Source organism: Embiotoca jacksoni, unplaced genomic scaffold, assembly GCF_022577435.1.
Source record: "Embiotoca jacksoni isolate LCO1_2020_lvr unplaced genomic scaffold, fEmbJac1.0.p SCAF_7, whole genome shotgun sequence".
Classification (NCBI taxonomy): domain Eukaryota; kingdom Metazoa; phylum Chordata; class Actinopteri; family Embiotocidae; genus Embiotoca; species Embiotoca jacksoni.
Window position 1 is genome coordinate 1,531,410 of NW_027185425.1, and position 22,871 is coordinate 1,554,280.

Sequence of the window (22,871 nt, forward strand, 5' to 3'; positions counted from 1 at the left end):
GATGTTTGCTTTAGTCCCTACTTTAGGAAAGATGCAAAACATCGAACAACTGTCGAAATATTTCAGTTTTCATGCCACCAAAACTTTTCTTTAAGTCCATAAAACATTCACTAAATTAACTGAATTGAACATGTATATCCAACTGGTCCTATTTTCTTTACTTTTATATTTAGATACTATCAAAATCTAAACAAGAAAACAAACAGCTAATCTCTTTTTCAAAAGATATAAAAAAAATAACACAAGTTGACCCAGACAGGGCAAAGTGTGTGGTAATGGTGCAGATGCAGAAAAATGGCAGCTTTTCAGCCAATCCTTTTATCAGCACTCTCCATTTCACCTCTCAGATGGGAAGAAAATTGATTAGATGTCAAGAGAAGATGCATCTTCAAAGAAGCATGATGAGAGGAAATGCAAAAGATGGGCAGGAGAGATGGAAGTGACTTCATGTGGTAATGAAGAAAATATAAATATTCCAAAAGTGTACAGACTGTACAAATAGAAAACGTGTCCAAATGAATGGTTGGAAAGGTCTTAAAGATAATTTACTTTTGAAAGTAAATTCCAAAAGTAATCAAGTATGACCGAGTGTGATTCATAGTCGCGCTACATTTTAAAGATTTGGATTGTTTTACACTTTGGCTACTGAGTCGCTGAAAAAGAGATCAACAGTGTGGAAAGGTTTTTATACGAGAAAGTTGGCACAGAGTTGATTGTGAATGAATCAGATGATTTAGCTCAGTCTAATCTCTTCCCTCTGTCTTATTTAAATCGTTCTTCATATGTAGATCCATTAACAGCTTGGATCAAAGCATCCTTAATATTGTATTTATTAAGGCTGACTAAGGGGTCAGCCTCCTGTAGCTACGATAAGAAAACTCTCGTCTTTTAATTGTTGTAGCTAAATTAATTATCCTTTAGTTAAAGCTAATGTCTGGACCTTTTTTATTTAAATGAACGTGTTTTCATTTCAATGGATAGATCTTTCAAATCTGGTGTCTGTTGTGACATCACACTTCCTCAGAGTCCATTTCCTAACTTGTATAGGGACAAAATAATTCCACCAATACAACACTTCAACTATACTTCATACAAGTCAAAGTCCTTCTATTAAATCCCAGTTACATAAAAATACAAAAGTATCATCAGCTAAATGGACTTGTAAGTATCGTTTTGTATAAAAATTATACTTGTGACTGATATATTTGTATACGATTAGATTGTTAAAACTGATGCACCGTGTCCGAGGCATTTTACTGTTGCAGCTTGAGTTCATGCTCTTCTGAAGGGAGAAATTTGAGATGATTACCAGGATGGAAAAGATAAAAAAAAAACCAACAACAACGTTCTGCTCCAAAGATTTTCATTCACTTGTTCGAGTCGTTGCTTTTTTTGAGTATTGGATAATTTAAATTCTTTCAGGCTCAGACGTCTCGCATGGTTGAGTGAAACCAGAAAATAATAAAACGGATGAACTGCTCACAATTCATCTGACAAGCAGCACCAACGACACACTGACTGTTTGTAAGGCCTCACAAACCACAAAGACTGGGATCCATAACTCTATGTTGCTTTAATTAAGCTTGTTCTATATTTTCAGGTAAAATCTGAACATTAAAAGTAACTTGTCAGATAAATGCATTGCAGATAAACTTGAAATATTTATATACAATTTGAATTTATAAAGAAATTATTTAGAATAAAATTTGGTTAGTTTTTCCGTTTTTAGAGTTGGTAGAATGATGAGGTCACTTTATTTACTGCTCTTTAAATTCCTGGCAGCTCATAGGAAGCGGGAAACATTTCACGAGCCTGAAAGAAAATAATGTATGAATCTCCCTTCAGATCAGCAACACATGAAACGGACTTTGTTGATGAAAGAGTGAACAACCTCTGACTCATTCTCGACAATAGGATTGATGCAGAGTTGTGTCCGATCGGATTTGTGATGGGTTTGTTTCTTTCGTCGACGATTATGTGCTCGGCAGCCGGTCATCTTATCAAGCATCTGCGCACTTTTAGAGAGACGTTAAAGAAGAACACATTGCCTGCGGTTCACCTGTTTTTCCAACGAGGCTTTTGCCGTAAATGCCCTGCCGAGTTCCACTTTATTAACGTTCATGCATTTTAACATGGCGTACAACACAGTACAGGTGTTGTCTTTAGCTGCAAGATAAAATAAACAGATTTGATGGAGGATCGAATAAGAATAACGGGCCAGTCGAGGTGCTGAGTCAGAGGCAACAGAAACTTGGCTTCTTAACAATGTGGGCAGTGGTGAGAACAGATTTGTTCCCCGTCAAGGAGCAGAAATGTGGCCGTCACGTTTGTGAAAAATGTCTGTAAAGGAAGTAGTCAAGTGCCAGTTTCTCAGCCAACTCGTAACTTATTACGCTGAAGCTGGCCACTACTTTATGAACTTTAAGTAATTTGTTACTTAATTATGATAATGAAAAAAAGAACAAGATTTAGATCTCAAATGCACATACAGTAGTAATGGACAATTAAGGAATTTATGTGGCAGATTTTTTTTATTCAAGTAAGAGCAGCATGTTATTAAAAAAAAACAAAAAAAACTGTTTACCATAGCAATGTTGAGACATCTTTTAAAAACATGATGAATCAGCTACTGGTGTCGATCTGCACCAAAAACATGTTCCTTGGCCAGTGGCTGAAATTTGCACTAGATTTGATTGAGATCTGTTCACAGGTTTTCAAGATGTCCTTCTTACAAGCACACAAACAGGATTATGTCCATAGACTGGATGTAAGAATGGACATAGTCTCCGGGTCAGAAAAGTGAAGCCAATGCAGCAATTTCTTGACATGCAATACCACTGAGGGCCATTAGGGGCTCTGGTTCCAATAGACTCTCATTAAAGAGGCGTCAATTTAAATCATGAAATACAAAGTTAGTAAATACTTTCCACAAGTCATTATGGTGTCATTTGCTAAATTCCCTCCTTCTGATCAGTGTTCTGGTGGTCCTTCTGGAAATAATTCTTTAATTAATTAGATTTTAGGCTGCAAAAAGCGGTATATTTAAGGACGTGCCTTGTTTGATTGACAGGCGTACGGTGCATTTTCTGGTATAGGTGGGCGGTGCATTGTGTGCTCTGGTTCTCAGTCAGCTCCACCCCTCACCCCTCCCCAGCTCATCCAAATATGGTCACTTCTGACTCCCAAATAACCAAGATGGTGACGGCGAAAACGCCAGACTCGAGGCTGCAAACGGCAGTTCACAAACCAATGGGTGGGTTGCTGTGCCATCTTTGGAAGAGGTGTGAGTTGTAACTGGTTTGAGACATATTTAGCTATTAATGCTAAAAAACTTGATTTAATTGGAGGAAAGGGGCAAACACATCACCCCTACTTAGCGTTTCCTCCTAGATATGGGTCTCATTAAAACTGTTAAATGGTTTCCTTTAAGTACAACTCCATGTGAACATTTTAGATGCTGTTTCTGTATGAATTTTACCCATTAATATTCTATTACTCTGAGGATTTCAGTTGTATCTGTGCGTTGTAGCTGCACAAATTAAAAAAAGCTGATCTAAGCTACGATAGCAATTTTTATTTTATTATTAGTTAATCTTTATATTACTTTCTCAGTTTAATTTCTAGTTTATAAAATGTCCGAAAGTAGTAAAAAACAAAATGCCTGTTGCAATTTTCTAAAGACGACGTGATGTCTTCAAATCACAATTAATTTAATTACTTAAAACATGATGAAATGAAAAAGTGACATTTGAGGAATCAGAACCAGTGAATTATTGTCATTTTTTGCATAAAAACAGACTTTCAATGATCATAAAAATGATTGCTGATCATTTTCTAATAATCCACCAATTAAATAATCGATTAAACATTTCAGCTCAATTCTGAACCATTACATGAGCCATGTTTGCACTTTAATTGGATCCATTTGAGTGTTTCGTGGACACCTGACACTACAAATAATAAATAATGAAATAACAGTTCTGCAAAACACTTTAGGTTTAAAAATTCATTACATTCAAATCGCGCTGGAGAATTGCCTTAATAGCATCACTGTGAGCTCCGTCCTGGTTATCCCCACTTGCGGTATGATAATTCATTTATTTTAATATCTCCCATCTGCAGTGTCACTGAATATTCAAGAGTAATTACCTTCGGTCTCTGCACTGTATTAGATGTTTTATGTATGACTCTGTGACAGCTGGCTCAGGACTATCAATAACCATACCGCTGTACATTTCTCTCCTGTTTGATTTCAGATCCCATTTACTTTTGGCAGCAGACGGGCGAGGACATCACGGTGTGTGTGCGCATGCCCGAGGGTGTCACCAAAGAGGAGGTGCAGTTCAGGCTGACAGCAGACAGCGTGAGCATTGGAGTTCAGGGTTTCCCTGCGTTGCTCGAAGGCCAGCTGCATGCACCTGTAGACCCCGAGGCCAGCGCATGGATCATCAAAGATGACAAAAGGTTCGCGATCTGGATTGTGTAAAGTTTTTGCATCTGAAATCTTCTTTTATTTTCAGTGTTTTCGTGAGCTGAAACTGGATTCATTCACTACTTCGGGGATTTGTGAGGCCTGAAACATCAGATACACTTACCATAATGAAAAATTATTTGTTGATCATTTTTAATTAAGCGAGAGCAGAATGTTGCAGATCAGTTCGTCATCAGCTCTAAAGCAGACATTGTACTTCTTCACCGTTTTGGTGAAGAAGGAGCTCAGCCAGAAGGCAAAGCTTTCACTTACCAGCCTTGGAGATAGATTAAGGAGCTCCCGCTTGCAGAGGGAGTCGCTCCTTCACGTCTAAAGGAGCCAGTTGATGTGATTCAGGCATCTGATTAGGGTGCCTCCTGGGCGCCTTCCTTTGAAAGTTTTCCAGGCATGTTCAACTAGTAGGTAGAACCTCAGCATGCTGAGGGGATTGAATATCTCGCATCTGGCCTGGGAACAGCTTGGGGTCCCACAGGAGGAGCTCGCAGGGGACATCTGCCCCCCCAAAAAAGCGGCAGAAAATTATTCCCTTTAGGAAATCGCTATCTTGCAAATTCGAGCAGTCTTCACAATATTTGTAAGTGCTTCTGCAAAAAACTTACACAGTGGGAACAAATTCAGCCTTTCTAAATAAAACTTGCTTTATCAACAAAACTAACTCCTCATTTACAGCCAGAGATGCTCTTCAACCTCTCCTCCCATGATCATAACAAACCACATGCTGGTTGACCGGAAAGAAAGGAAAACCCAGAATAAAACGGTATTGACAGGGTTTGTAGGAAATGTGGCCTCGTAGTGGGAAATACGCATGTGTTAAATTAGTTTTATACACACTTCCACACGACATGCTGTGAGCGTGCATGTATGTTGGAGAACTGTTTGCGTGGACTGTTGGAGTGCAACAGGAACAGTCTCTGAACTATTTGATCACACCTCTTGACTACAAGCTGTTTTCTTGACTGGCGATATTGTTGGCCAATAATGGGAGTAAAGATGGTTAGTAAAGAACTGTGGCCAAGACCTATACGTCTCTCCAGATGCAGAATACAAAATACTCCTTAAACTAAATTAAAGGTATTGGAATTGAAGTTTTAGAGGGAATAATGTAGATTTTTTTCTCTCCCTTGGGGGCTGAATAGTGTTCATAAGCACGGGGTCTATTTATCCGGTAGTCAATATGAGCTTAGTCATATCCTCCACTTTAAATCCTTTTATATGTAGTCTCCATCTCTGCTTCCTGTTCCGTCAACACGAGTCTTCCGATGCTCCATTCAGTGTAAAAAGCTGTTACATAGTCTATTTTTTTTTTAGTTTTCTGATTAGCCTTGGTCGGTTTTAAAGGCTCTTGTGTGTGAGAAGGAGAGAGTGTGCCTGCTTTTGTCTGTCTGGAGATTTTGTTGTGCCCAGAAAGAAAAATCTAAAAAAAATGATGTTTGAATGAGGATGTGAGGTGGACATGAGCGCCTTTTCTTGTATTATGTATCCTTTTATGCTTCTTCTTGCTTATCTATCAAGATGATTTTTACCATCAGTGACCCGTCCTTTTCGTCCTTTGGGCACTGCAAACAGTCCGATGCCCTTTTAAACTGTGAATATCTCCCAGACATCATGCCTTTCTCCTGGGTGTTGACTCGGTTTTTCTACCGACACGCAAAGGATATTATTGTTGGCAAACAAAATACACAGTTTGATTTGTTTCTGGTCAAATAAACCCAAACAGTTTAAATGGGAATTTAACATGTCAGTTTGTCTGCGTGTCTGCAGAGAGCATCTGGATGACCTTTTACAATGTAAATACTGAGAAAAAAAATGCATTACTGTCCCATTATGTGTGTTGAACATATTTTTCCATACCAATGGGCTGTGCTCTTTATAGACAGACAGCTGAGCACCATCCTGCTTTTCTGTGTCCGGAAGTGAATTAAGAAGCTGCCTTTTGTGTCTTCTTTATGTCTTGCCATCGCTGCCCAAATATAGACCTGCTTTATAACATCCAGCGGTACAATAGAGCACAAAAGAACCTGGCTTCTGAAGAGCATGTTCACATTCTTGGATAAAAGCTGCAGCATGCACACAGCATGTCACGCTGAGGCAGGAGAACGACTATTTTCATGCCTGAAAATGTTTTCAATAATAATGAATGATGAGCAGAAAACCTAAGCGATAAATTGATGAGATGTAATGTGACACATTACCAGTGGGAAGGCATTAGATGACTAAGCATGTGTTAATTGGGCGGGAGTTAGGCGTCAGTAGTGAGTACAATGTTGGATTCAAATCAAAGTTGGCAAAAAACAACAACTCCCATTTGTTAAATTCTGATATCACAAATGTAGGTAACACTTAGCTAGCAGGTTTATTTTGTAGTGTAAACTGACAACTATCAGCTTTATTAATAGTTAACTGTGATTCCATGATGGCTAAAATGAAACTTTTATCTGAATACTTTTTTGGCTGAATACAGATACAGATGTTGCATGAGAGATCGTTTGTAAGGGAAAGACGTTGAACCAAATAAACAACCCAGGATCACGCCAACGCCTGTAATACACCCGTCAGTCCACTTGGGATACTGTGTCGGTGTCACACTTTTGCAAAATGCAGTGGAGAATACATGATGAATTCTGTTCCAGGAAACATGATGAAGCACCAACATAATTTATTATGCTCTCCTCATTATGTTTAATAGAAACCTGCACATGTTGCGTTGTGCGTGTGGAGCCTCAGTGCCGACGTCCACAAGAAAACGTGAGGTTGTCTCGCTCTGGGCAAAATGCACAAATGCTAATATATGTTTAACGAGGAGGATAATAATGTTATTCTAATTTTATTCTGAATTATTCATACTTTTTCTGGCATTCATGAAAACTGATGCTCATTATCGTCAGTTAGTGCAAAACGGAGAGTAAATAAATAGGTGCTTGTGTCCTATCATTGAATTCATGGCGAACCCTCCGGGGTTTAGATTTCAAATGTATTAATAACACCATGCAGACTTCACACCTGCAAACTAACAGTAGCACATGATCTGAAATGTTGGTGGAAATATTTATTTCATTGTCAGCAATCTTAATTAGCTTCAATGTCTAATTGATTATGGAATTATTTTTAGATGGAGCCCCAGAACACTGATTTTAAAGGGGTGAATTTAGCGAATGACACATTGACATGACATAATGACATTATGACTTGTCGGGGAAAAAATATTGACTTTGTATGTCATGAGAGAAGTTGATGCTTTTTGAATGGGTATCTATTGGAGCCAGATTTTTTTTCAGAGCCAGCCCCTAGTGGTATTGCAGTTTAATGTACATCTGCATTGGCTTCACTTTTCAGACCAGCAGAATGTGTCCAGGACTTGGACTCAAATATTTGGCATTTTTGCATGAAAAATAACTTAAACATCAAATGAATTATTAAAATAGTTGCTGAATATTTTTCTTTCACTTTTTATTTTTTTAAGCAACATACAGTTATGTTATTTAAGTAAAACTAAAGCTGTGGGAAATTACACTTATTTTGATTAATCATAATTCTAGTTAAAATTTTAAACTAGTACATATTTTGTGAAGAAGTAATTGCAGCTTATTATGATGTTGAAATCTGAATTGGTATTATTGCCATTTTTCAGTGCTTTCTCCAGTGATTTATTCTGCAACACAACCTCAAATGCTCATTTCTAACTGAGAAACATAATATGTGTGAAAACCAAATCTGCCACAGTTCTGCCCGGCTGAATAACTCTTCGAGTTTTTCTCTGACTTCTCTCGTCAACACTGCATTTTAGCCCCTGAAACTGCTCCTGATTGGATGTTTACTCGTTGATTGCATCGTTGTCATCCTAAGTACTATGAGTGCTCTGTAGTTTTTTTTAAAAATCAGGCTCTCGGGCACTTTCTGAAATTGTGGAACCAAAGTTTTGGCTTTTTCTGGGTTGAAGCATCGCTCCATTTTCCAGTTTAGGAAACCAGTAAGTGACTTTTCTGATTTTTTTCTGTCTGCATGCTGCGTACTTAAACTTTATTATTTACATATATATGGCTCGTATATCATCAGCACTTTGGCTGAGAAGGAATATGTGTTTATTTGTAATGATGTACTCTGTGAATGTGTCCTCAGCCTGGAGGTGACTCTGCAGAAGCGCAGCGAGGGACCCATGTGGCCGGAGCTGGTGCTGGGTGACAGGAGAGGGGAGTACGTGATGAGCGAGGAGCAGGCGGCCCTCATCCACGAGAGACTGACTCACCTCACCTCTGAGGACCTGGTAAGACATTCATTTTCTTGGATGAACAAATTTTGTGACCACTGGAATGTGCGGATTTTTGCATGAGCGGAAACCTGAGCAGAGATCGCACTTCAAAGTTTGATTCAACTTTTTTGGGGGATGCAGAAAGAAATCTAAAGGAGCCAAATCCTGCAAGTAGGGCACGATGTTTTTTCCCCCCTCAGACGACTCAGAATGTCGCGGCAGAACTCGGTGTTGACGGTCTCACCCTCGGGGGGATGAATTCAGGCAAATGTCAAAGAAAACCCCACCTGGTTGCTCCTGACCTGACGCGCCCTCTTTAGTCCGAGACGGTGACGTTCTGCCCTTTTTAAACATGAATGTCCCTCAGAACACCTCGTCCACCCGTTGCTTCATAGCTGTAGGCTCTCTGAAGCATTGTGTACTCGGCCACTGTTGCCTATTTCCAGAGTTTGAATTGCAAATGTGCACATACCAGTGGTCACAGAACAACGTGTAACACGGGTGCTGATGTTGATCAAGTGAAATAACTTAAAAATACTTGCATATTACACATACGTATTAAATGAGTTAAATACGTTCTCATGGCATAAATGTTAAAAAACTGTTTTCACAGTGTTTATCGTCATAACAGCCAACATTTCTTGTCAAATGTCTGACTCACTCTGGTGTTAAATCAGTCCTCAGTATGTGTTTGAAAATATTACTCAATCATGAAACTTTAATGAAGCACAGCTTTGGCTCGGATTTGCTTTCTGACGAGGTCGTCATCACCTCCCCTACATCTCTCATCGCAGTTACTCAGATTAGCTTTTAGCATCCGTCCCTCCTCTGAGGCCTCCCATCTCTCTCACCTTCCTCTTCAGCTGCTCTGAGTCCTCTCCCTCCTGACGTCTTGTACCCATCCTCTCTCCCTGGTTTCCACAGTCACTCTCGGTCTCACATTCGACAATATTTTTAGCCAATTGCTCTCCCGCCCTCACCCTTCATTAGTATCATCTGGGACCAGTCAGAACAAATCAAGCCTTTTACATATTCATCAATGCAAAACGAGCGTAACCGCAGCCTCTGTCTTGTTTGTCTTGCTCTTCCTTTTTGTCCAGAATGGAAACCCTGCCAAGGACAAGCCTCCTTGTAACTCACAGGAGCTGGAGGACTGTGATGGTTTTCCAGAAGACAGCTTCAGACTCACACACTTCGATGAAGAATCACTCAAACCCACTCAGGTGGTGAGTAACACCTGTCTCTCCCTCACCGCTAAACACTTTGATCCTCCAATCCTTCGAGTCCGAGCCCTCGTAATTAACATTTTCAGACATGTCTGTTGGCTCTTTCCATTTGTCATCACTCTCAAGTACACTGTTGACTATCTGATGCTCACTGCCGTCATGAGAGCACGTTGTAGTCTCCACCCCCCACCCCCCAGTGCTGGCATTGCCTTTTAACAAGCTACTTGATCAGAGAGCTCCATAAAGGCTCGGTAAACACGAGCAGGCATACCTATTCCATCGCCCGTCCTCGTGACTCGAATAGTAAGAAGCACGACCGTCGGAGATGTCGGCTATTTTTTTTTTTTTTTTATAAATGCTCAGGTGGAAAATATATTCATCAAGGGGCAATATGTCACTTGGCACGGCTCTCGTCTGATTAAAGAGACAGCACGTCATTGAAAAGCCACAGGCCAGACCTCATGTGATGCATGAAAGTGCAGATTTGCCCCTGAGGTCCAGATTCTTGCTTTTTTTTTCTTTTCTTTTCTTTTTTTTTATCCTCCATCCTCCATTTCTGTCTGTTTTCATATTGTTGTGTAGGTCCCAACTGAACCTCATATCGACTCTCTCCTTTTGTGTGGAGGAAGCCGTCGATTTGTGTTGAGTTGGATCCAAAATGATTGATACCATCTTTCCTTTGAATAATAAATGCTCTGCATCAATAAGGGTGCTTTTGCTGAAAAAATTTTTTTTTTAAAAACCTGTTGGAAAAAAAATAGGATTTTCTTCTGGGATGCCACTTTTGCTGCAGTTAGCGTGTTGAATAAAAAGCCAGTGGAAAGCTGCAGTCACTAGAAAAATAGAAAAATCGCACACCTGTGATCACAATAAACAATGCAAATTCAAGCAACCTGCATCATTTTTGCAAGAGCTTGAAATATCACAAAATTCCTACCAATAAAGTGACTCAACAGACGCTCTGCTGAAGGTCACAAAGTAAAACTTTCCAAACAAAACATGTTTTATTGGCAAAAATAACTCAGCATTTTCAGTCAGCGAGGCTCCTCGACATCTCTTCTCATCTTCTCCACTGACGGTTGATCAGAAAATAATGCAAAACCTGAAATGGGAAATTCCAGTCAGAGACGGTCTGTTTTCTAAAGCTACATCACTGTTGACTTTTTTTGTGACTTTTAGCGCAAAACAACAATATTGATGGCAACAATCAGAAAAGGGACTGATTCATAATAGTGGTTGCAAGAATTGTTATCTTTTCTTATTGTCAACAAGCCATGAGCTTAACAGCGCTTTGAGTTAAACACTTACTGTGAGTTACTTGTTTAGCATGTATGATGTTTCCCGTGTTCACCACAGTACGTTGACGTGTTGGCTAATTAGCGCTGAATACGAAGAGCAGCTGAGGATGAAGGGAAATCTTTCCATATTTTTTTTATCGTTTAAGGTCAAACTTTTTCGGGCACCCCTGGATGATACTCATGATGCCAAAACCTAATAATTAGAGGAACTGAAGTTAAAAAAAAATCCTGAATGTTCACAGCAGCACCTTCAGCAAGAAGCCGTGGTATGAAGGTGGTTCGCAAACATTTATTCTTGAATGCTGCACAGGGAAATGTCAGCTTGTGTTATTTATCTTCTATTCGACTCCTTTAAAGCATTGGAGGGTTTTCTTCTCCATCCAGATTCTGTGCGTCCTGGTGTCGCCATTATTTGGCCCAAGGTGAAAAACAGTGTTGCCTTCCTTCTCGGAGAGGTGCTGATCTAATTTAACTGGAAAGAAGAAGAAGAAGAAGAAGAAGAAGAAGAAAAAAAAAAGCTCCCAGTTGACAAAGGAAAACACGGTTTATAAATTATTTTTCATGTATGCGTTCAAATTTACCATAAATATCCCATTTAGATATTCTGCTTGATGACATAAATATTTGTAAAAGCGGCTATTTGAACCTCACCTCTGGGGATAATGAGCTGAAGTGAATGTTTTTCTTCTTTCAAACCAAATAAAGCTCTGTTCGTTTGTGAACACGAGTCCTTTTCCATCACCGATGCTGTTCTTTCAGTTTTCTCCGTTTCATTTCCACAAAATAATTTGTGCGTTTATGGTGATGAATTCTTTGTCACAAAAACTCTCATGACGTCAAAAATGAACCCTTTGTTTATGCAATGAAAGGCTTATAAAAAAAAAAAGTATTGAATAGACAGTGTTTCTGCTCGGGCTGTGTTGAAGAGTTTAATGGGAATAAAAGCCCTTTAATGTTTCTGCCTCCATTTATCCTGCAGCCAGGCGAGCTGCTGCCTTCAAATAAGGTGGATTGTAGTCGTACGTGTTTTGAAGGACGGTCTGTTTGCTGGACATGTGTGTGAACATGTGAGTGTGTAGAGGTGCGTGCATCTGTTATCTGTGCAGCATCTCGGGCAGGGAGCCATACATTTCTATTTTACAGAACCTCACTGTATCCACCTTAATGCTCCAGCTGCTCGCCTGCCCACTGAAATTTCCGCTGATCTTTTTGAAACCCTGCTCGACCTGAAATGTTGCCTCCTCCTATTAATTTGGCACCTTTTGTTGACGTGTTTCTCCTTGGTTTGGATCCCAGCTGAAAACATGAAGAATGTTTTTTTTTTTGTTTTTGTATGAGTTCCCCGGAGAGGAGCTGTGGGTCATATCCACTGACCAAATCTGTAATTCCTTTTTACAATGGCGTGTACCTGAACATCTGGGAGCTGCACAGCAGGATTTAAGAAAGATTCAGGAAACCTACAAAGTCTTTTCTGATTATTGATAACACCAGCTAACATAAAATAATAAGCATTTTAATAATAGAGATATTGTATGTTAAAACCCTGAATTGAAGATTCAAAAAATTATAACTGTTAGCACCATTAGCTAATATGCTTTTTTCTTAATTTTTACTGCTGCTGAGGTTATATTTTCAGTTTGTTTGTTTGTCAGCAGGATCATGGAAAGACTACAAGCCCGTTTGACATGAAATTGTTTTTTTCTGTAGTTTTTTTCCTTTTTTAAAAAAAACATTTTAGATTTACATTATATGTCCTTGTGTTACCTGAAAATCACATCTAATTCTAATTCTTGTTCTGCGTCTTTAACTTCTTTGTCTTTGTTTGTTTCTTTGTTTCTTTGTTTTGTCGCAAAGAAAATACGCGAAGTGATGATAAATTAATAGTTACGAATATTGATAACTATATGCTTATTACTGAGTTTTCTTTCACACTCCTCATCCTAGCACGCTAACACGGTTAACAAATAAGTAAATACATAAAATGATCCCTGCTAAACAGCCTGTTACTATGAGCATGTTTGTGTGCGAATATCCGCCTTTAGCTCAAAACACTGCTGTTAGCATGACTATCGACTCTTAGTGTCGTGAAGATGCTCAAAGCTACAAAGCGTTAACTCTCTCCGCTGTCTTACCCTCTCTGGTGTCGTAAATGACTCGAAGCTTTCTGTCTTTTCGTTTTTGTGAAAGCTCGACCAGGGTGATAGTGATCCTGCTGGTTTGACACGGTTGATTTCGGTGTGAAGATACGAACACGGTATGAAACTGGCCTCTTCCCCTCTCGGCACTGACAACCAGGACAGGTGTGATTCCTGAAGCCAATAGCAGAGCACAGAGAGCATGTCCACTCCACTGAATGTAAACTACACCAGAGATTTAAGGTAATCTGGTTGCTCCCCTGTAAACTAAAGGACTGAGACTAATTAAAATCCAAGTGAGGGAAGGGATTTTACTATCACACATTTATGATGATTTGCCAGACTGCAGGTCATCATATCTGACTCTGATGGCAAAGAAACCTGTTAAACCAAGTCAAAGAAACACACTTCGGTGGTTTTAAAAGACACGATTCGTCGTCCTGGGCAGGAAATAGTGTGGACACACAGCGTTTTGTCCTCGCTCTGTAAAGGCACAGGAACATGACGGCAGCGATGATGATGACAGTTGTTATTACAGACATCTGGTCTCTGTGTACAGATGCATTTATTTTTGCTTTCCTAATGCCAGCCTATCACTCCCTGTCTTGTTCTATAAAGCCTGCAAACCCTTTGATAAAAAGAAAAGAGCACTCACTGAAAAGCTTTTTTTTTTCAAACAGAAAACAGGTACAATTAATTCATAAGTGCTCCTCTATAGAGACTACAATTGTAGTAGCTCATATTGTGCATTTGTTATGCAACCTCCTACAGGAAGCCAGAGCAGTGAATAGTATCAATCAAGTACCACAATTCAACTTTTTTCTGAAGTTTTAAATTCCTCTTGGCCTTCTGCAGCAGTTTTGAGACAATAATGAAGTTTGACCATGTGTCTTTTATGAAGCTGCTGTTTTCAAGCTCAAGAACGATCAATATTTATTATACTATTGTTTATTTCTACTATTATAGCAAGACATTTTCAAGGTGATATAAGTATTTTTTAATAGATCATAGCTCTCTTTTACATGCTTCCAATCTTCTGAGTTGTTGGCTGCTTCTCTGAGTTTTGCAGCGATGCAAATATCTGCGGTGTTTTGCTCATTGACAGTTTTTGGGAGAGGAACTCGGCCATTAATGGCTTTTTCAATGGGATTTAGAAGAAGGACATAATCTTCTTGCACCAGACTCAGAAAAAGCTGCTGTATAGTTAAGTCAGCGTGGAGGAATAAAAACTCTGCAGCTTCCATGTTGACTCAAAATTATGACTTTTTCTTGTGACAACCCCGTGCCAAAGAGAAATCCTCTCATTTTATTTGTACTGCGTCAAATCTTAACTCTTGTCACCTTAAGGGACTTTAGGTCAAGACCTTAAAGTATTAGAAACCCAACGGTTCCTACTTTAGCGAGCACTTTGTGACACCTGGAAGGAAAAACTGTTTTTTAACAGGCAGAAACCTCCAACAGAACCAGACTCGGAGGTGGGCGGCCATCTGCCTCGACCGTTTAGCGGGGGTGCAGGTTAGTAGGGCTACGAACCACAGATCAGGAGAGACAATAGAGAGGAAAAAGAATAAACTACGGGAGAAAAAAAGACACTTAAGTTAAGGACATGAATACATGGACAGCGAAAGATAGTGGAAGAGAGGAGCTCTGTGCATAATGGGAGCAGCCCAGACCTAAGGCAGCAGACCTAAGGGATGATTCAGGGTCACCTGATCCAGCCCTAATTACAAGCTCTATTGCTCTATTTAAAGAAAAAGAAAAAGTCCTGAAGGTACAATCATTAAGTGGTCATTAAGGGCTTTGTGTGTAAGGAGAAGGATTTTAAATTGTATTCTGGGTTTAACTGGGGGCCAAAGAGGAGAAGATAATCTAGGAGAATTATGATCTCTCTACCTAGTTCCTGTCAGAACTGTTGCAGCAGCATTTCGGATCAAATGGGGGCTTTTTCAGAGAATTATTGGGACATTATTTTAACAAGGAATTACAATGGTGCATCCAAAACATAATTTCATTAGCAGCACAATTGTCATCATATTGTCATTCGTGTTATCCCGATTGGTGCAAACGTATGTCCATGACATAATCTTTTTCCAACTGAGCCCCGCCCACTTTAAATCAGGCAGAAAAACACAAAGGGAAAAGGTTACAGATGCATAAATCTGTGGTAGTCAATGTATGCCTGTTACTGTAGGACTCATCACTCATAGTAACAAGCTGAGGGACTCCCAGTGCAGTAGTGTATGTTACTGGCTTTAATGCTGAAGTGTTACCAATGATCTGCATATGTAGTAATGATGCATAAATAAATAAAAATACACGGGAACAAACTGCGTTTTTCCAAACAAACATTAAGATGTTCCATTATAGACTGTAGCTTCTTTAAATATATTCAGCAATGCTCCACAAAAATCCTCAGGTCCTTTAAGAACTGACCTTTATCTTTCATATTTTTTATTGCTCTTTATTTTCAATAGCGTGTCTCAGTGTTGCAGGTAACGTGGGAATAAGCAGGATCTGGATTCAAAAGGATAATCCAATGCTCCGTTATGCTGCTGGCAGTTTAAATCCTCCTCATTCAATAAAAGCTTTGTGAAGAAACTACAATGGAAAATAATAATAATTCTCTGGTGTTATAATCTTGTTAGTATCACCCTGTTTCCTTTTTATCAAATCTTTTGATTGCCGCAGTTTGTGAGATTAGACCTGAACTCCCTGCAGTGCACATCAGACACAATATATTCAGAAAACGTGTGCTGGAAAATAAGATAGAATACAATTATTGGACCCTTTTTTTTTTTTTTTTTCTTTTTTTTAGAAAGGAGCCACAGAATCAGGAGATGGTTTCATTTTCCAAAAACCCAGACACACAGAGCTGTATATTAGTCATACAATATTAATGCTCAGTCACTGACTTGGAGAAGAAAAACAAAATAAACCTTCTGTGTGTTTCTTAAACGGGTTTTATTTTTTCAAGGAACATAATTCTTTGTAAAGGAGGCACAGATATGACATTACTGCTTCAAATGATGATCTTTAGTCCCTCGTTCCTTTATTAAACTATAAAGGTAATATGCTTCAATAACCAATCAGCAGCCACAGCCACCTCCAATCATCACCAGCACGTATTGGCTGAAGGCAAAGACTTTAGGTGCAGTACGTCTCTGGCAAGATACTGAAAGATATGCAACTACATCGTTTTTAGTTTTTATTTACCAAGAAGAATGTGCGTGAGATTTTATTAAGGTGTATTTTTGCATATTTCTGTCTTGCTGAGAAATTTTGTTTTGTTTTGTGTTCTTCCAATGCGAGGAGGACAGATTAAAATCCACTTCCTTTCATCGTGTAGCAGAGGTTATTCAGGTATCTGATACTTTTAAGGATGGTCCGGACAAAGGTCCATAGCAAAGGTTATGTTTTTCATCCCTGTAGCCTTTCACGTTTGACTGGAGAAAAATGAATGAACAGATTCTATTTGTTGCCACTGTACTTTTTTAAAACCAAACTGTGGTTCAGTTTGATCCGTTTTGGTCTTTTGGTCCACGGCATGGTCCGAGGCATCTTTTATACCTGCTGTGTTTTGTTCTTGACCAAACTGAAAAGTCTGAATGTCAGAAACAAACAAAGTAGATGTGAAAGCATCCTAAAATTAAAGCTGTCTGAACAATTACAAATCTCTGGACGAATCGACCTTTTCTTTTAATCAAAAATATCCATTAGAAAATATGTAATTTATGTGAATGGTAAATACCATATTTTAATACTTAAAGAGGCAGCAGTGACATCGGGTGATTTTACTGATTGATTGGTAATGAAAAAATGGGGAATTAATCAGTGAGATCACTTGCTGTAGGCTTAAAGTTTAATGAAACCTGCTTTCATTCTGCCCTCTGTGGCACTCAACCTTCTGATTTAAGTCAGTTTAATTAAGCGCTCCTATTTCGTAGTTTTCATTATTTTAATTTTCTTCATAAATCAGGACCCGAGCAGTCAGTGGCATTATTGTCAGTCGCCTCGCAAGCACACACACACACACACACACACACACACACACACACACACACACACACACACACACACGAACATCTGCTGTGCGTTTCAAGTCCAACACAAGTGGCAAGAAAATGACTTTCAGAGAGGATGCCTCGTTAACAGCTTGTCAACCACCAACTTACGGGTTGGTTTATACATCATTTTCAATGCCTGTCAAACGTGTGTTGTGATGGGGAGGACGGCGCCGCCTGACAGCCGCTGAGACATGTTGGCAGTTGGATTCACAGAATGTGGGTTGACTCTGAGTGAGGGATCGGTGTGAGCAGTCAGATGTCAAGGAGCGATTATGTTACGGCAAACGGTCAGTTTCTCTTCGAAAACAAATTGTCAGACCAGAATAGCAGACACACACACACACACACACACACACACACACACACACACACACACACACACACACACACACACACACAGAGAATGTGCTTGGTGACTGTCAAGCACTTTCATCAGAGAGAGGTGAAGGCAAAGCAAATAAATGGACTTTTATGGTGATCACGTACTATTCAGTGCAGCTTTTTACCCATGAATTTCAAGATGGAGCACAAATGTAGATCTACCTTTTTAAAGTTACCATCTCCCAAGATTTCCGTTTTATTTTTTGTGGGGCAACTATGGCGAAAAGCGGTAATCGCAGTTGTGTTTTTAGACTTCACGTCCCAAAGATCCAAACAGTGTTGCCTGTGTGCCGGAGACTTTTTCCTTCCAGCTGTTTATTTTTTTAAGTAGATGGAAAATGACCACGCAAACAATTACCAGTTAAAGACAGACTGCTCAGACAATAACTAGTTGTTGACAGAAGAGAATTCGTTATGATTTTTTTTTTTACTGTCGTGCCTTGACTGTTGTCTTCTGATTATTCTTTTAATTGACTGTTACCTTGAGGATTTAGTTTTTGGCATTTTGCATTATGAAGTTAATTCACTTGATAAACTGTGGTAAGATACAACAATTATGGGAATAATAGTAGTGATGCTCTTACTTCATGGAATAGAGGAAATCACCTCTGTATAACTGGAAGGTCACAAGCTTTATGCCCTGCCGGCTCCAGGGTCCGATCCTGTCGCCACTCGCACAGAATTCAAAATTGAACTGATTTTAATTCCCCCCTGTCTCCATCTCTCCAGGTGAATCTCGGCAGCCATCAGTACCTGTTCACAGTGGACGTGGATCCGTCTGCAATGCCGTGCCTCTGCCTCCGACACGATGTGGACGCTCTGCTGTGGCAGCCTCGTCCTGACCAACCCGGAAACATGTGGGAGCACATCGCCACGTTTAATGCCTTGGGTAAGAAATTAATAAACATAATAATCGGGTAATGTTCACATCAAACATCCCAGTGGGGGGGGGGGACTGTCACAGAGAGTTTGACTGTGGTATGATTGTTGGCGGCAGACAGAGTGAGTATTTCTGAAACTGTTGATATTCTGGGATTTTTACTACAACTGTCTGAGTTTACTCAGGAGGGTGAAAAAAAGCACCGTGTACGAGCAGCAGTCCTGCAGACAGAAACGTTGTGTTGATTAGAGAGGTCAGAGGAGAGCCGACAGACAGACTGCAGCTGACAGAAAGAGTTACTACAGAGCTGTTAATCTGAGTTACGACTGTGACTCAGACAACAGCTCTTTGCTGAGGAGGGTGGGAGACGGCAGCCGAAGACCACGTCTGGTGGGGAAATCTGAATCTGTAGCAGGCACAAACTCACTGACGCTGGACGGCTGAAAGGGAATATTTCTATCATCTTTTTCAATCCATGACACCAAAAACTGAGGCTGCTTTGATAGGAAAGGGATACGTGACCCAGTATTAGTGTGGTGCACCTAATAAATGTATATTAATATATAAATATTCAGGCGGGCCGCTATCAACAAATGCCAATCCATCTCAACATTTTAATTGAAAATAATAATAGAATAACAATGACAAAATCAGTGATGGTTTAACTAGTGGACTTTCTCCCCTCGCTGTCCTCTTCCTGTTCCTGTTTCTTCTGCTATTTCTAGAAGTTTGACATTTGGGGTCGATATCTGTCCGTTAAAAGCATCTTGTTGGCTGTTGTTGCACCTACAGTAACTGACAGGTATATTTCTTTTCATCAATTCGAGCCCTAAACATTTCCACCTTTGGTCGACCGAATGCTGCGACTTCAGTTCCAAGTTGAAACCCCTTCTTTTCAATTTTTTTAGCATTTCACTCAAGGCCCAGCCATGTAATAGATTTTGACCTTGTGTTTCTGTCAGGGGGGGGGAGTCCCGATGGTAGAGGGAGTCTTGTCTGTTAAAGAAAAAAGTAATTTTTAACACTCAATATGTCATTTGTAAAATCACCAATGAAATACAGTATGCCAGTACATGTACGGTATAAAAATAAAAAAAGAAAGTGAAATGTGAATTATTACTGTCAGTAGTGGTCGTGACTCAGTGGAAGTGGGTTTCAATTTCCATTTTTGATGAATCGTGACAGTTTAAGGTGAATTATTAATTCTCTGAGCTTTTTAACTTTGTTTACATTCCGCTGTCATGCTGCTGCTGCCTCGTCTGTCCTGCTGCGGTGGAGAGAAGACAGAACATTTAAAGCGGCTGCAGTAAAATTGCCGTTAATGACAACAGGGACGACGTTTTTAGTCTACAAGGACACGGAGCGAAAATAGTTTGAAAACCGGATCATTAACAGGTTGATCTTCTGTTCTGCATATGAACGGTTTGAATTGGTCTGGGTAATAAATCTTGGGATGAGAACTGCATCGTATGGAGCCTGTTATCTCCGTCGCTCACTGATGTGTTGAGACTGTAACCGTTTCTACAGCTGCGACTGTCAATCTCCTACTTCATTTCATTTATCTCCTCATTTCTCTCCCCTCGTCTGAAGCGACGGCATCTGGAACAAGTATCATTTCAATTTTCCACTTTGACAGCCATGTCATCTTCATTTGTCTTCTGTTAACATGGCAGAGTTTTACCAGTCTACCCTTTTCTGTTGGGAATTAATCTTCCAATTTGGGAGTGCAGATGGATCTCAGGTGATATTTTCGGAAGTACTTTAATGAATCAAAATGAGGCCCAGATGTGCATGTTTGAGTATCAATAGCAGCCTTAATAAGCTGCATTAGAAACAACACTACCAAACCAGCGTTGAGTATTTATTGTATATTCTCACATAATGAATTGATCTTCATGTATGTAATCCTCAGATAATTTATTTCAGAGTGTATTATACAATGCACCAACGGGTTTAGTATTTATTGTGTTGGTTGAGTCTCTAACAGGCAACATTATTTAAAAAACAAACAATCTAATTAGCATTGAGGGCAAAGTTGAGCTGCCCTGGTGTCAGATGGGAAATCTCAGCTGATGCAGGAAGTTTAAGAGACAAGGATAATCTGCTTTTCAGCAGCAAAGGAACAATGAAAGCTCAGGTCACCAACATCTGGACCAGATGTATCAATGACGTTGACACATGTTTCTAATATGTGATGCGGTATTTATAAGAGGAGACTGTGCTCATCTGTTGTAAACTTTACAGCAACTGTTCTCGTCTTTTTAGAGTCAGCTGTGGGTAATATTTTATGGAGGAAACTCTATACAAGAGATATATGATGTGATCTTAGGTTCAATCAAAGGTGCATTTATGTACTTAATTATTACATTGTTTAGGAGTGATAATGTTTCTATTTATCTACATTTGAGCCATTTTTTTCCTTTTAAGTATAATATAAGAATCTTTTGATTTTATTCACAGTTTGGAAGCACTTAGGAAACCTTTTTTTTTTTTTAATATGAACCATCAAATTCATATATTAAAGGATTTCCCTCCAGAAATGTTTTAAGATGTATATAAAATACTCTACTTTGAATAATATGTTATGCCTGATGTGTTTTTTTTCTACCATAAATGTCAGTTATCTTGAAGGAATCCTTGAAATGATGTCGACTCCTTCTTCCTCATCAAAAACCATTAATATGCAAATATATTTCATTTGTAAAGTTTAAGTGTATATGCACTGGAGTTTTAAAGTTTCCGCATCACCCTTGTAAAAGTTCAATATTTGACCAGGATTGGTTTCCAAACCAGTGATAGATTCCAGGTTTACAGCTGTACTGACAGCTGTTCTGCTGCTGATGGAGAACCTCACTGATGCAGCTGAAACAGCTCTTAACACTGAAAGGTGGAGTGAGTGGTGGAGCGGGAACAAGATCCAACATGTTCTCGTCTAACTGTGGGAGTGGAAATCAGGCTTGGGCTAAGTGACTGGCATTTACGGAACATGACAAAACGTATGTACAGCTTTGTAAATCCGATAATAGAGATGTCTACATCTCCGTGCACACACAGCTTTATGCATCTGACCCAGATCTTGAAGTGACTGTCGATCCTGTCGTTTCAGCGCAAGTGCTTTAACTGAAGAACCAAGTCAGTGTTTCAGCCTTTAACATGATTTGTAAGGAATCAACTAAACTAACCATTATTGATTAGATGGCCAAATGTCAAAGGTGACATTTTCAAATGACTTGTCTTGTTTTTACTGACAGACAGTGAAAAAAAACATACAAATCCTTAAGATTAACCAGGTGTATCCATGCTGCATGCTGATATATCTTTCATATTAAAATGATTCATTGGGAATTGCTTTATACTTTCATGGTATTATTTCATGTTTTCCTTTTCGATTTATATTCAGTGTCGTCTAATATTCAGGCCGATACAAAGATATGTTCTCCCTCCAGAAAATGAAGTGTCTGACATGACTTCTTGATGAGTGAAAACATGAGGGTCAACATGTCTGACTGTGTTATTACTCTGCGTATACCAGTGTGAGTCTGACAGCTTGTTGAGCCTCGTCTCGGTGAAACAATCTAAAATGAACGTCTCCTCTCTCCCTCTCTGTTTCCACAGGTTACGTCCAGGCATCCAAACGGGATAAGAAGTTCGCCACCTGCGCTCCGAACTTCTCCTACGCGTCGCTGTGCGAGTGCCTCCGCCGCGCGTTCATCTACCGGCAGCCGTCGCCGGTGGAGACCGTCCTCTTCAACAGGAAGCAGGGTCGCCAGGTGGGACAGGTTGCCAAGCAACAGGTGGCCAGCCTGGACTCCGACAAACCAATCCTGGGCTTCAGAGCGACCAACGAGAGACTGTACGTCCTGACCTCCAGTAATCTCTTTGTTCTAAAGGTCAATAATAATTAGATTTGGGACTCTGTTATTTTTTTTCATTTTCACGTCACGTCCCTCAAAGAGCGCGATCATTCCAAACTGAAGATTCGTTATCCGCTACGACCGAAAGAAGCTTCATCTTTTCTGTGATGAATTCCTCCACACGTTTCCCCTTTTCAAAGGTCTGTAATGTGTTGCAAAATGTCTTAATAATGAAATAGTGAGGAAACATACTCTAAAAGACAAATTATGGTAATAAATGTTTCCTAGAATTCAA

At 39.6% G+C, this 22,871-nt stretch overlaps 1 protein-coding gene across 1 annotated transcript in view; it reads left to right on the forward strand.

The window, feature by feature from the left end:
- The window catches only part of nudcd1 (NudC domain containing 1), a 33,756-nt gene extending 10,885 nt beyond the window's left edge, over positions 1-22,871 (forward strand). The window contains exons 6-10 of the mRNA XM_069176747.1: positions 4,257-4,464; positions 8,609-8,753; positions 9,839-9,964; positions 18,572-18,731; positions 22,338-22,871. Of these exons, the coding sequence (XP_069032848.1) occupies positions 4,257-4,464; positions 8,609-8,753; positions 9,839-9,964; positions 18,572-18,731; positions 22,338-22,627 (929 nt within the window). The 3' untranslated portion in view covers positions 22,628-22,871. The remainder of the gene's footprint in view (positions 1-4,256; positions 4,465-8,608; positions 8,754-9,838; positions 9,965-18,571; positions 18,732-22,337) is intronic.